The 14,005-nt window shown below is 38.1% G+C and overlaps 1 protein-coding gene across 7 annotated transcripts in view; it reads left to right on the top strand.

Moving 5' to 3' along the window:
* Nucleotides 1–13,621, top strand: part of LOC101961130 (WASP family member 3) — a 119,614-nt gene extending 105,993 nt beyond the window's left edge. For 6 of the 7 annotated variants that reach the window (XM_040281277.2, XM_021721265.3, XM_005342042.5 and 3 more), the window contains 4 exons: nucleotides 3,534–3,709; nucleotides 8,127–8,393; nucleotides 9,707–10,074; nucleotides 10,520–13,621. In XM_040281277.2, the coding sequence (XP_040137211.1) occupies nucleotides 3,534–3,709; nucleotides 8,127–8,393; nucleotides 9,707–10,074; nucleotides 10,520–10,677 (969 nt within the window). In that variant the 3' untranslated portion in view covers nucleotides 10,678–13,621. Of the gene's footprint in view, nucleotides 1–3,533; nucleotides 3,710–7,128; nucleotides 7,296–8,126; nucleotides 8,394–9,706; nucleotides 10,075–10,519 lie in introns of all 7 variants that reach the window. The other variant, XM_013366053.4, reaches the window with a different exon arrangement.
* Nucleotides 13,622–14,005: the final 384 nt, after the last annotated feature.

Below are 14,005 nucleotides of genomic sequence, written 5' to 3'. Positions count from 1 at the left end.
TGATTTATTCATTTATGTAATAATTTTTGTTAAATGCTAGGTAAGCAGCGATGGAGGAAAAACAAGACTGTCACACACCTGGTTTACAACACAGTGAGGATCCCTGGCCTTATGCTGTCATGAGCCTGGAGCTCATACAGAGAGAGAAGTTCAATAGTGTCAATGCCAAAGTGCTTCACAGTGGAATAAAAAGAAAATGAAGCATGGTAGTCTTCATTTCCAAGGACTTTAGACACCAAGTCATGTTCTATTTTCTTTTGACAAACTTGAAGGAAGAGACTAATTTAGAAAATTTGGGAATAAAAACAGTCCAGTGTTTCTGTATTTCAAGTTTCCTCTATTTTTGATACTTTTAAACCCTAAAAAAATTCTGTAAATAAATATGAAGTGTTTTTTTTTGAGGGTACCAGGGATTAAACCCAGAGGGGCATTAATACACCCCCAGCCCCCTTTTTAAATTTTTTTTTAATTTTTTTTGTGACAGATTCTTGTTAAATTGTTGAAGCTGTCTTTGAACTTGTGATCCTCCTGTCTCAGCCTCTCAGATTGTTGGGATTACAAGCATGCACCACCATTCCTGGCCAAATATGAAATTGTTTTATTTGTTTGTTTGTTTATACCAGGGATTGAACTCAGGGGTGCTTAACCACCAAGCCACATCCCCAGCCCTTTTTATTTTTTGTTTTGAGAGAGGGTCTCACTAAGTTGCTGAGTCTGGCTTTGTATTTTGGATCCTCCTGCCTCAGGCTTCAGAGCTACTGGGATTACAAGTATGGGCCACCATATCTGTACATAGTTACACTGCTGCCAAGTATTATAAAGTACAGAGTTTTGTGAGTGAGATGACAAGTAAGGTGGCAGCATACATGCAGAGGAGTGTCAAGGAAGACCTTTGTAAGGAAGTGTTACTCAAGCTGAGGTCTAAAGAATAGATAGCTTTGCAGAGTAAGGGTATGGGTGAGGCATAGATAGTATGGAGGGGCAGAGGGCAGATGAGGCCAGTGTATTTTAGAATCAAGGGACCTGGTAGGCAGAAATAAGAGTATCCTGGAGTAGGGAACAGGATTTTATTGTAGGCCAGTGTTGTTAATATTTGTGGTTGATTCTTGTGTGTGTGTATATGTTTGTGTGTGTCCATCTTGCATGCATCTTAGGTAGAATTTAAGACATTTGAAGAAAGTAACACACTTAATTCCTGAATATTTCAGCACACATCTCTTAAAAAATAAGAGTAATAGTTATTAATTATTTTAACACAGTTGTTCCTCATTGGAATAACATTGAAACCCCCCCACAGACATACTTTTTTTTTTTAATATGTAGACAATATATGCTGGCTATAAAGTGCTCAATTAGCACTGAAGGAAATAAAGGCATGCCCTTCCCTGAGAGGAGCTAACTACTGTTTACAGTTTGGTGTGCATTTTTCAAATCTTGTAAGCACATATAAATACATGCATACACATTTAATAGTGTTCTGTATACATAAAATTGTGCTACATGATTTATACACACCACTGACATTGTTAAAATGTACTTTATTCTCAATAGTTGTGTAGTATTATGAAATATAAATGCTCTATCAGTTATTGACTCATTACTATATTAACAAATATAAAAAGTTTCTAAATTTTTGCTTTAATTTAAAAATACTACAGTGAGTAATCCAGTATCCATGTGCAGGTATTTCTTTAAATTTGTAGAAGTCAAATTGATGTTAATGAAAAGAATGTTAGTTGTGAGATTTGAAAGATGCTATCGTATTGCCCCGACCCTTAAAAGACAGAAGAACTAGTTTGTACTAACAGGTCCCCAGTCCCAAATACTATTTTGTTAAATGAGCGCCCATTCCCTATCACCTATAGTATACATCTTTTCATATTCTTATTTGCCATTTCTGTATCTTCTGTGAAATTCATGTGTATATACTATGCCACTACATTGCCAAAATTTTTTGGTCCCCCCCATCCCCCTCCCAGGGATTGTACTCAGGGGTGCTCAACCACTGAGCCACACCTCTGGCCCTTTTTACTTTTTGTTTTGAGACAGGATCTCACTAAGTTGCTGAGGCTGGCTTTGAACTTAGGATCCTTGAATAACACTAAAAATAACCCAGTTCTCTAACTTGAGCCACCTGCCATCATCTAACTTCAGCCATCTTAGTAGCTTTCTAACCCATGCTCCTGTATTTCTTTTTAATCTGTTCTTCACAATGTAGAGGTCTTTTCAAATGCCTCCTCAAGTCAGCCCCTGCCTTCTCGTTTTTTTGGAGATTTCAGTTTAGCTTCTTTTTTTTTCTCCTAATGCAGTGCTCTTACTCTTCCTCAGTGGCCTCTTTTGCTGTGCAGTGGCCCATGATGTCTGTAGTATTAATGTCTACTCATGCTGCAAATCTGATCCCTAAGTCCCAGCAGGACACCTCCTGTCTTTCAGACTAGAAGGTGTTAGAGATATATGTACATATATTTAAACATATAAATACCTGTATATATCAAAATATAAGTATGTAAATATAAAATATGTATATGTAATATGCATTTTATATAAAATACATTTAAAAAAATATACATACATTTATATTTTATCATATTTTATAATGATACATTTATTTGTGCCATCTTGTAGGCTTTCTTGCTGGACTGCAAGCTCCTTGAGAGCAGAGACCCTTATTGTTCTTTCTTTCTTTGCCATTTGTGTCAGTCGAGCCTGGCACAGTGCCTGGGATGCAGTAAGCTCTAGAAGCTCATTCTTAAAGCATGGATTTGATCATTTAGCCAGTATTTATTGAGTGTGTACTCATATGTTGAGGTCCCTAAGAGGGAAGCATAGGAGGTAAGAGCACATAGTTCTTGTCCTTAAAGATCATATAATCTTATGAGGGAAGCAGCAGGAACTCATAGATATATACATAGAAGTAACTGTCCTCGCCACTTGAAGAAGGACCTGCATAGGACGTAAGTGTTTATTCAGTACTTTTTGCTGTCAGGTAGGGATTGAGCAAGAATGACTGTATGGGCAGGTAAGTTTTTATTTTGTTTTGTGTGAAGCTAGTTTCAGTTTTAAATATTCTATATTAATCTTTTAGGAATTGGGAATAGAAAATTCTGAATTGTTTTCTTTGAAAGATAATTGCATGTTAACAATCTAAGCGAACTTGTTTAGTTGTGGGAAGTGATTTTTCTGAAGGGTATTGCCAGTATTTTATGTGTGTGGTACATTTAAAACAGGCTACCAGCCTAGTGAAGTGCACATTCTTTACCAAAAATCATAGTTAGCAACTCCAGCGGTTGTAGCACAGTAACATTTTTTTTTTTTTTAATTCAGATTAAAGAACTAAGTCTCAGTTATTTTCTGTTGAGTCTGTTGGGAACAAGTATGATGCTTTAGAATTTTCTTAACAGTAGGGTAATCAAAATGTGAATGTCTCTTGTGTGTGCGCCAAGCTTGTTTCCTATGCATTGTAACTGCATTTAACCTGCTGTTTTCCTTTCCCTTCTGTCTTGGCATGCTTTCTTTCTTTTCCTGGACGTCAGGAGCAAAAGCGTATAGATGGCACCACCCGTGAGGTGAAAAAGGTTAGAAAAGCCAGAAACAGGCGCCAGGAGTGGAATATGATGGCATATGACAAAGAGCTTAGACCCGACAACAGGTTGTCTCAGAGTGTGCACCACGGAGCATCTTCCGAGGGATCTCTGTCCCCAGACACTAGGTGTGTGTGTGTCACAGCCCCCTACCTCATGCTTGGGGCCACTGTTTGCTACCTGGTTTTGTTACAATTGGAAATATACCAGCAGTTTGGGGTTTATATGACCCACAATATGTTTCAAAACTCTCCTGAAAACTTACTTATGTATATTTTGATTATTATTACCTTAAGGCAGTATTAATTTAAATTGGGTTGCTTTATCTGATTTTTAAAAAAATCTCTTTGATTTAAACTTACTCTTCAGTTAATCTAGAGATAGTTAACATTAATTCAAAATTTGGAGTAACTGCCAGTGACTTCAATTTTACTTTAATAATTACTTAGTCCTTTATTTTTGGCTTTGAGTTTTGAATTTCCTTTGGTAACTTGTTATCCAAAACTGATCAGCAAGTGATAATTACTGTACTCAGGAATACCTTCTTGAGCATTTTGATAATCCTCTGGAAGAGTGATGAAGAAAAAATGATTTCTTACTTTAGATAACTAATTTTATATATTCTAATTTCAGGAGAAAATTTCTGGTGGAGTTTATTTTAAAATTTTAGTGATTAAGAACAAATGTTTCTTTCAGGTGTGAATTAGTAGGTCACATTTGTCACAAAAGGGAGTCATTGGAAGAGAAGATAAAAACTGATTAGCCAATTTTAACCTCTGACTTAATTTCCTCCTTCTGATTTTGTTAAGTTGTAGTTTTCCATTTGCATAGACTCTCAAAGTCATCAACATTTAAAGTTTTGAATAGAAAATTCTTATGTGATTCAGAAATATATCAAAAACAGCAGTAACCTGGATCTTGTGTTTTATCTGTGTCCTTTTTCTTCTTTTTATCTTTGTGGCTTGTCTTAGCAGACTTTAACATGTAGAAGGTGCTAACTGAATATTTGCTGCCGAGATTTATTTGGTAGTTAGAGTGGCGCAAATATTCCTACTGAAGTAGATCTGTGTTTCATTGGTAGAATGTGAGGAAAGATTGAGGTCTCCCCCTTCTCTCCCCCTCCCCCTCCCTCTCCCTCTCTTTCTCTCTCCCCTGTTTTTGGTCCTGGTAATTAAACCCAGTACCAAATCATTTATATGAGCCCTTTTTTATATATTTTATTTTGAGAAATGAAGTTGCTTAAGCCCACATTAAGTTGCTGAATCTGGCTTTGAACTTGAGATCCTCCTGCCTCAGCTTCCTAAGTCTGCGGGGATTATAGGCATGTAGCTTTTACAGCTGACATCTACTAAATATTAGAGAATTGTTGGAGCTTTCACTGACTTCTAGCCCTATGTTTAAATATTTATGTGTTTATTTCTGTCAAAAGTTAAAATGATGCTATAGTTCTGCTTCTAGTTCTTTGGGGTAGGGAAGAATATGTCAATTTAATATCTCCCATTGATGTCAGTTTGCATTTTTCTTTTCCCAAATAATACAGTTGTTATTATTTATTCATGAAGAATTAATACTTTATTTTTTCCCCACATATAATCTTTTTTAACAGATGCAAATAGAAAACTGATGAATTTTTTTAAAATTCTCAGTTGATTGATTAATACTCATTCTAGCATCTGAGATGAGATTATTCCAAAGATTATTATTCTTTGTTGGGCACAAAGCTGATGGTTATTTGAATTATTTAGTATCTGCCTTTGTATTTGTGTTGCTTAGATAAGTCTTCATTTCTCTTATTTTTCAAAAAGCAAATAGAATTGTTCATTTTGTTTCTTCAGAATTTCGTTTTGTCTCATACTATTTCCCATGGCCTCTCACTTTTGTATACATTATTTACTAAGAGATAAAGAAGTTATATAATTCATCATTGAACTTGGAATATATCTCTTAAATTAATTTTAAAAGTTTTATATTTTTATTTTACTGAGTGTTAAACTTTTTCCTTATTATGAAATGAGATACACTAATTATACCTGGAAATTTTGGAAAAGATATTAAAATTATGAATAACCATAATTCCATCAGCCAGAAAAAACACTGTTTCCATTTTGGTGTGTCTCTCCTTAGTCTTCTTTTCTCCTGGTGCATATTTTTTTTCTTTTACAAAATTGGAATCACCATTTTTTAACTTTTAAAAAATGATATTTTATGTCTTAAGTGTTATTTAGAAACATGACTTTTTAATGGTTGTATCCTCATCAATGTAATAAGATATTGAAGAAAAGTTAATATCAAGTTTCATGATGTGTATGGGCCATTAATGTAACTGATATACTTTAGCCTAGTTCACATAAGCTGATCTTAAGTTTTTACCCTCTCTCTGAACATTGTCAGACATGTTTTATTTCTAAGTATGAATTTAAGATCTGAGCATTGATGAAATGCTTGCACTCCTGATAACCAGCTTTCTTTCCTTTCTTTCAGTGTACTCAGGAAGCATTACACCTCCATGTGTAACATCCTTGTTTTCTCTCATCATTTCTGGGCCCTGTTATTGGTGCTCTGACCCTGTGTACCTTAAAAACCCTGGAAATTTATTGGATTTTCCCACCATGCTGTACTGACTTCTTCCTGTTTCTTTATTGTCTTCATCCATCTGTTTTCTTTTCTGCAGCAGATGGTTACTGATGATCAGAGAGCTTCAGAACCACTCCACTCACCTCCACATTGACATCATAGCTCCTAGCCGACTTCCACCTTCCCACCTGAGTTAGTCTCCTATTCCTCTAGGCTACTATCATCTCCCTGTTCCCTGATCTTTCACTCTTCAGCTGACCAATCTCTTCTGCTCCTCTCATCCTGTCCTTCACCGAAGTCCTGCCCTGTAGAAATCTTCTGCTCTCATTTCTCCTTCAAACATTTGTTTCTTCTGCTTTTATGTATGTCCATCTGGTTAACCCCCTTTTCTTGGCTTCATTTGGCTCTACATTGCAAAACAACTTTACCAGAATAGCATTTTCAATTATGCCACAACATTTACAATTTCTTGCCATGCATCTCATAAGAAGAACTTACACTCCATTTTTTTTTTTTTTTTTTTTTTTTTGCTGGGTGACTATTTGCTTTAAAAAAACGGTGCACATAGTCACTGACACAGTTCCTTAGCATGAATCATCAATGACCCCAGAATTTTAGGTATTTATGTTTTTTAAATGTACTAAGTCTAAATATAGGCCAGATTCCTCTCCCATTAAAAATATTTTTAATGCATTTGCTTGAAGTTTGCAGAGTTCAGAAGACATCTTCACGTGCACACCATAATCTAGAATTCATACTGCAATTAAGGAAGGAAAATGAGTTGTTGGTTATTATTATACCGCTATTAGGGAAGGAAAGCTGGGGCAGACTTCTTGATTTAGCAAGTTTTTCTATGCCACACAGAATTCCAGTTAGCAGAAGCTTCTGTCTAAAATCCTAGAGATGGAAATTCAGCTTGTATCGTCTTCCCTCTTTCCTTCACATTCCCAATGTGTTTGCCTGTTTCCTTCAGAGAGAGAAACACAAGCTGAATCCTAACAGGAACCAGCAAGTACATGTGAGAAAAGTCAGAACAAGAAAAGAAGAGTGGGAGAGAAGGAAAATGGGCATTGAATTTATGAGTGACGCAAGGAAACTGGAACAGGCAGGGAGCACGAAAGAGGACAGGATGCCCAGAGGGTTTGTCATTTTCTTTCTTTGGATTCTCAGTTCCAGGCCACCCCCTGCTTCAGTGTCATGAGAGGATGTGCAGTCCCTACTCACACGTGTCCAGTAACCCAGGCCAGGAGAGTGTGACTGTTACTAATGCTTTTGGCCAAGCTGCTGCCATACATGCAAGTCCATCCTCTCCTTCTGGGACTTAGCCAGCATCCAGCACCTGGCATTTTTCTGAACTCTTCTCACTAATATGTGATTTCCATTTTCAGAGTTTTACACTTGACTCTGTGTTCAAAGAAAGCAAGAAGACCTTTCCGTAGTGTACCACATTGCTTCTTTCTCTTTGGGTTAAATAATTGCTTCTGTTATGAAAAACATGGTTCACTCTGTTACATTCTGCATTTCTCTTTCTGTTCTTATTGTTAATATTTACCCATTTCACCTGCCATTTTGTATTTTCTAATTATATACTGTCAGTTTCATTGCCACCGAAATCCTGAGATGCTGTTTCTAAATGAAATGAGATTCATCTTGTAGTCTTGTCTCTTAGAAAAGAAGTACATGAAATACTGTGAAAATGAGGCTCTGCTGGTTCCTGCTTGCTGGTCTGTCTGACTTATTCACTTCAAAGCTGTGAATCTGAATCCATGTAACACTGGGGCTTGCTGCTAAGATAGTAATTATGTTGTTGCTTGGAAGCTGTCATGGGACTAGACCTAGTTGATAGTTAAAGAAATAAATTTCTTATTTCTGTGCCGTGGCAATGTTGTTATTCATATATATGCTTCTGCCTGATAAGGGAAATTTTTAAAACAATTTAAATTTCTTTCATTCCTTTTTCTCCAATGTCAGATCCCATGCATCAGATGTTACAGATTACTCTTATCCAGCTACACCCAACCATTCTCTGCATCCCCAGCCGGTCACCCCTTCCTACACTGCCGGTGATGCACCACCACATGGGGCTGCAAACCAGGCCCCTGAACATGAGTACCGGCCTCCCTCTGCCTCGGTGAGGCACATGGCCCTAAACAGACCTCAGCAGCCGCCACCACCACCACCACCCCAGGCCCCAGAGGGGTCCCAGGCCTCTGCACCAATGGCTCCAGCAGATTATGGGTAAATCAGTATTCCTTGTACTTTAGTTGCTAGTTGTTTTTGCATTTGAATCTTAATGTATTGTGGAAGAATTTTAACCTTGATATTTTAGATACCAGAATATAGTCAAGACTAATTGGATTTAGACACTTCAGTAGTGTCCTACTCTATGTTAAATAAAGTAGGTGTGCTACTGACCCTACCTTATTACAGCAAAATTCCAGGTTGACAGCTGTGTTCCTGTATATGTGTTCTCTTTGCATACATACTTACATGTGTTTGAAAGGATCTTTAAATCAGGCATTGATAAAGGATGACATGCTGTTTTGTGAAACTGTTCAAATACTCAAATTTCTCTACACGTCCTGGGTGAACCGTAGAGAATGCTTATCATGGATGACTGAATCCTGTAACATCACTTCTCACACTTGGCTCTATAAACTTTCTTGACCTCTGGGCCCTTAGATTGTTCTTCCCCCAGGCCCTCTCCTTTTCTGTGTGGGTTAGAATTCTAATACCTCTTTTAAAAGACCTTCCTTTTCACATGTTCATCAAATCAAGCTCCCTCCTTGACTTTAATAGGGTTTCTTTAGATCTGTTTTTGTCTTAACCCTCAGAGTCAGTACCCAGAGAAGTTGAACATATGCTTCTGTAATGTGTGTTTTTTACGCAGAGCACTGGTGTCACTTTCTAAATGTAGATTCTCAGCCCTCAAAGGGGAGACCACACAGACTTGGCTATTCTTTTTGTGCCCTGGTGGAACCAGGAATCCCAGAGTGCTGCTTTCAGGCACAGAGAGGGCCTGTGGTCCAGTTGACTGGGAAAACCCTTGACTGAGCAGAAATCAGCTGATTTCTTGGCTTAGAACTTTTCAAAGCCTTTGACATGCTACTGGGTGCTGTGGTCCCAGGGCTTCCATGGAACTGGGCTAGAGAATATAGTATTTTCCTCATCTGGTTGGCCATGCAGCCCTCAGGAGACAAGTTTCTAAGCCCTTTGAGATGCCCAGGATGAAGGATGCCATTGCTCTTCTGCAGCAACTACATTATTTTAGTATTCACAGAAGGTGCTTTCCTCTTCAATGATTGTGTGTTTGTGTGTGTGTGTGTGTGTGTGTGTGTGTGTGTTTCAATAAGTCTTGCATTCATCATAATGAATAATGTAGGACTGTAAAATGACAGAACCACAGAGTGGGCATGTGCTTTCTGCAGTGACTGAAGTCTGGCTGGTAGAGGGCATTGTGTTTGGGGGAACTTCTTTGATTAGGCATATTACAACTCGGGGACATGGCCCTTTATTGTTACAATGGTGACTCTGTTTCATCTCTTTATTAGGATGCTCCCGGCACAGATAATTGAATATTACAACCCTTCAGGACCACCTCCTCCTCCACCTCCACCCATGATTCCTTCAGCACAAACTGCTTTTGTCAGCCCTCTCCAGATCCCCATGCAGCCCCCCTTTCCTGCATCAGCTGGTTCCACATATGCTGCTCCTCCTCATCCACCCTCAGCTGGGCTCCTCATCACAGCACCACCGCCTCCAGGTCCACCACCTCCCCCACCAGGCCCTCCTGGCCCCAGCTCTTCTCTTTCATCCTCCCCAATGCATGGCCCCCCTGTAGCTGAGGCAAAGCGTCCTGAGCCTGCACAGCCTCCGATAAGTGATGCTCGAAGTGACCTCCTTGCTGCCATCAGGATGGGTAAGTGGAGCACCCCACATACAAAGCCTTCCTTATAGAGAGATTTCTTTAGGTCTCTAGCAAACTTCAACCTTGTTGCCTTCAAATGATAGCTCTACACATTAAATGATTTTTTGGAGTCAAAGGATGCTTGTTTGATTTTTTTTTAATATTAGGAGTATTTTTGTAGTTGTCAGGTATGCATATCATGATAAAGAATTGAGAAGAGACTAGTGGCAGGCATATGAAACAGTGTGGCTCTAGAACTTTCCATTGAGGTGTTCATGTGCACCTTATCACAACTAATCTTCTTAAAATGGACTTTGCACACTCTTTTCTCCCCTCAAATTTCTAAAACTTTTTGTACTTAAACTTAGAAAAACCAAGTCCAGTAGCCCTGCTCAGTTTTCTTTCCTTTTGGAGCAATCAGAACATTTTAATTCTCACCCCTATGTCGTGTCTCTAGGAATTCAGCTGAAAAAGGTGCAGGAGCAACGTGAGCAAGAGGCCAAGCAGGAGCCTGTTGGAAATGACGTGGCCACAATCCTATCCAGACGCATTGCTGTAGAGTACAGCGACTCCGATGACGACTCTGAGTTTGATGAGAACGACTGGTCTGACTAAGGCCATACAGGGACGGTGGCAGGTGGACCACCAGTACAGTGTGTGTGGAAGTTCACTGGGGATTTCAGTTGGTTTCAGCACCCAAATTGTGATATTATAATCCTGTAGCTTAGCACCTTTTGTATTAATAATGTGATATTGCTTCTGCACATCCAAAATTTCTGGGTTTTTTCAGTATTTACTGTGTAATACTTAAGTGCCACTAAATATAGCACATCGTGCTGCACAAAAGGAGATATGCTGTAACTATTGCATTGTTCTGAAAACAGCATCTTGCTTCCCTCTTAGCCATGAAAGTATTTACTTTACCCTTATTGATCATTAAGATTCTGTAGACTTGCTGTGTGTCTGTGAGCTGCCTGGTTTTAGGTCTTGGCAAGATTAATGACTGTGTCAAGAGTGATGTCTTCCAATCAGTAAGTGACACTGTTTTGCCTTTTTTTTTTTTTTTTTTCATTTTTACTATGTTTCAGAAGAAGTTAGTTGTAGAGGGAAAGGTCTAACAACAGGAGAATCAAATGTTTCTGCATTCAGTTTTTTGATTTGGTAGCTATTGAGTGAATTCAAATGTTCTATTGAATAATTTCATTGCCTTTTCATGCACTTGTCAAATGTGAAATTGGAAAGGCCCTTTTCAGGCAGGTTTCCTGTGGATATTCACTTAATAAATGCTTGGTGGTGATTTTTGCATGAAGTTTCAGCAGCTCAGTAGTAATGCAAATGAACACAAGGTCCTTTTCCCTTTTAGGGACCATTGGGTTCATACTTAAAATATTGGCTAGCCCTGATGGCTTGGGTACCAGGCAGCCAGAACAGCTGTGAGCCATCTAGGAGTATAGCCCCCAGCTAGACAGAGCTACCACATGTGGCCCTGTGTGCAAAGGCAACCCACTCTATTTGGTCAGAATTTTAAAAGCTTATATTTAAGTGAAAAATAGTGACAGCTATTTACTTCTCAAGGTGCTGTGGCAGATTGGGGGTTAGCCCCATGCAGGGCCTTTGCCCTGTCTTAGAAGCACACAGTTCTCTTCTTTCATATTGTTGTTAGCACATTAAATTTTAAAAAATGTACCTCACAAGATTACCTTGATTTGATTCCTAGTGGTGGCAAAGCACCTTGCTTTCACCTCCACTCACCCTATTCCCCTTTCCACAGGTCCCATAGACCTGGCTCAGGCATACTACCAGGGAGACTCAAGAATGACAGCTTCTACTTTGTAATTCTAGATAAGGACAAATGCTTGTTAAGAATAAATAATTGTCCCAGGCTTGGGTTGTAGATAGGAAAAATATGCTAAGGTCCTTCACTTGCTGTGGAGTTGTGCCTATCTGCAGTACTTCCAATAGGTTGCAGGTGCTGGGAACTCTCAGCTCCAACAAAGGAAAGAATCTTGAGCTGGGGCTGAGATGTGTGAGTTGATGGGAGAATGTTGTAACAAATGATTTTTGTTCATGAATTCTGGGGAAATCAGCCAGCTGCCCACATCACCCTGTGTCTCTGTGTGGATACCTCTTAACTTGGGGCAGCTGTTGTATGATGCCTGCCTGCACACTGGGTTTTGGTCACATAGATTTTGAAACTGCAAAGTCTCATGTCTATACCCACTTTCCAAGGCTCTCCTTTGGCTGTGCATTCAAGTCCTCTCTGCTGCACAGCGGCTTGGTGTGTGCCTTCTGAGCAGGCCCTACTTGGCTGTCACTATGATTTTTTTTTTAATATTAGTAACTATTAGTGAATATCTAAATTTCTCTTTTTTCCAATGCAGACTGTTCTGTGTTGGCATTACTCTTGGTACTTTTACCAGTTTTAGTCTTATTTTGTGTTTATTGTAATAGTTTGCCTTCATTATTACTGTTGGGCTAGGAGTATTCTGTATAATCAGAAACCTGGATTTAGCAATGCTTCTTTGTTTTCTGGCCATTCTTCTCTCTGGATGGAGGGAGCACCGTCAGCTACTATTCACTTCAGAATTTCTTCTATTTATATCCTACTACAATAAAATTAGTGGCACTTTATTCATAAATATTCATGAGCCTATTAATTACTAGTTGCTTCCTGTAGTTTAAATTAAAAAGTCATTTTTAATTTGTTTTTATGACTAGTGAGAAAGCTTTTGCCCTCTTGTGTTCTGTTACCTATAAGAGAATGGAAAATGACTAAAATCCAGTCTAGATTATTTTAGAGTATCTTCAACAAATCTCGTTTGGTCTAAATTTAAATCTTCTAATATGGTATTCCCTACAAAGAACAAAGTGAAGAGTTTGAATTTTACGTTTCCATTTTTAAAAAGTATTTACCAAAACAAATAGAGAAAATCATTTGACAGTATATTTTATTTCTATAAATTTTACATTTTAAATTATAGTTATAATTTTAAGATTATTTTAAATTCTCCCCAGTTGTATTGCTCCATGTGTGTTAAGTTGAATATCTCATAGGCATTTTCCTCATGGCACAGACTCAGGCAGAAAGGCTGGAAAGATGCCCGAATCCACATGCACAAGCATGATGTGGCTGAACAGCAGGCAAATGATTTTTGCATTGTTAGCCCCAAACCATAAGATTTGGTATACTTATGATTTTCTTTACATAGGATCCTATTAGAAAATTAATGTTTTCATTTCAGTAAATTTTTAGCACATCAAAATCTTTTATGAGCACCAAGTGGCTAGGTTGTAAAAGTTTTGTAATGATTTGCAACTAAAATACATGATACATTTTAATCCATTACAGACTAGTGGGAATGTATCAGCCAGAATAGCAAGTAATTTTTGTTTTATGAAGCAGAGTATCTGTCATCTTGCAGTATTACCAATGCTGTTGTAAATTGAATTTAAAGTGGTATTAAAAAGATCCTGTCAAACAATTTTTATCTGTTTGTATATCTTACTATAGATTATGTACAAGTAACATCTAAATAAAATTACACTTTTAACCCTACAAGGTTCTGTTGTATGTTTGACTCTTAGGAGGAAGTTGGAAGTTGTATAAGATATTTATGTAGCATGTTCATTATCAGATAACAGAAGATTCTACAATGATTCCACTTAAATTTCTGCATAGTTTTTGTGTGACTGTAAGTCCAGATTGAATTTTGTGAGTGCCACAAGGAAGCACTATTATAGTTAGGAGAAGCCATTCTGGGAACAGAAGCAACATGTTCAAAAGTTAAAGGCTGGGGTAACAAGGGTCTTGGCCACATTTGGTCTGATAATAATAATGACTAGTACTCTGCAGTATCCATTGCTTGTGAATATTCATTGCTTACCCCTTAAAATCTTTTAAGCTGGGCATTCTATTTCACATATGAGAAAACTAGGGGACCAT

Source organism: Ictidomys tridecemlineatus, chromosome 6, assembly GCF_052094955.1.
Source record: "Ictidomys tridecemlineatus isolate mIctTri1 chromosome 6, mIctTri1.hap1, whole genome shotgun sequence".
Lineage (NCBI taxonomy): Eukaryota > Metazoa > Chordata > Mammalia > Rodentia > Sciuridae > Ictidomys > Ictidomys tridecemlineatus.
The sequence above is the reverse complement of the archived record's forward strand: the minus strand, read 5'-3'. Positions and strand labels throughout refer to the sequence as shown.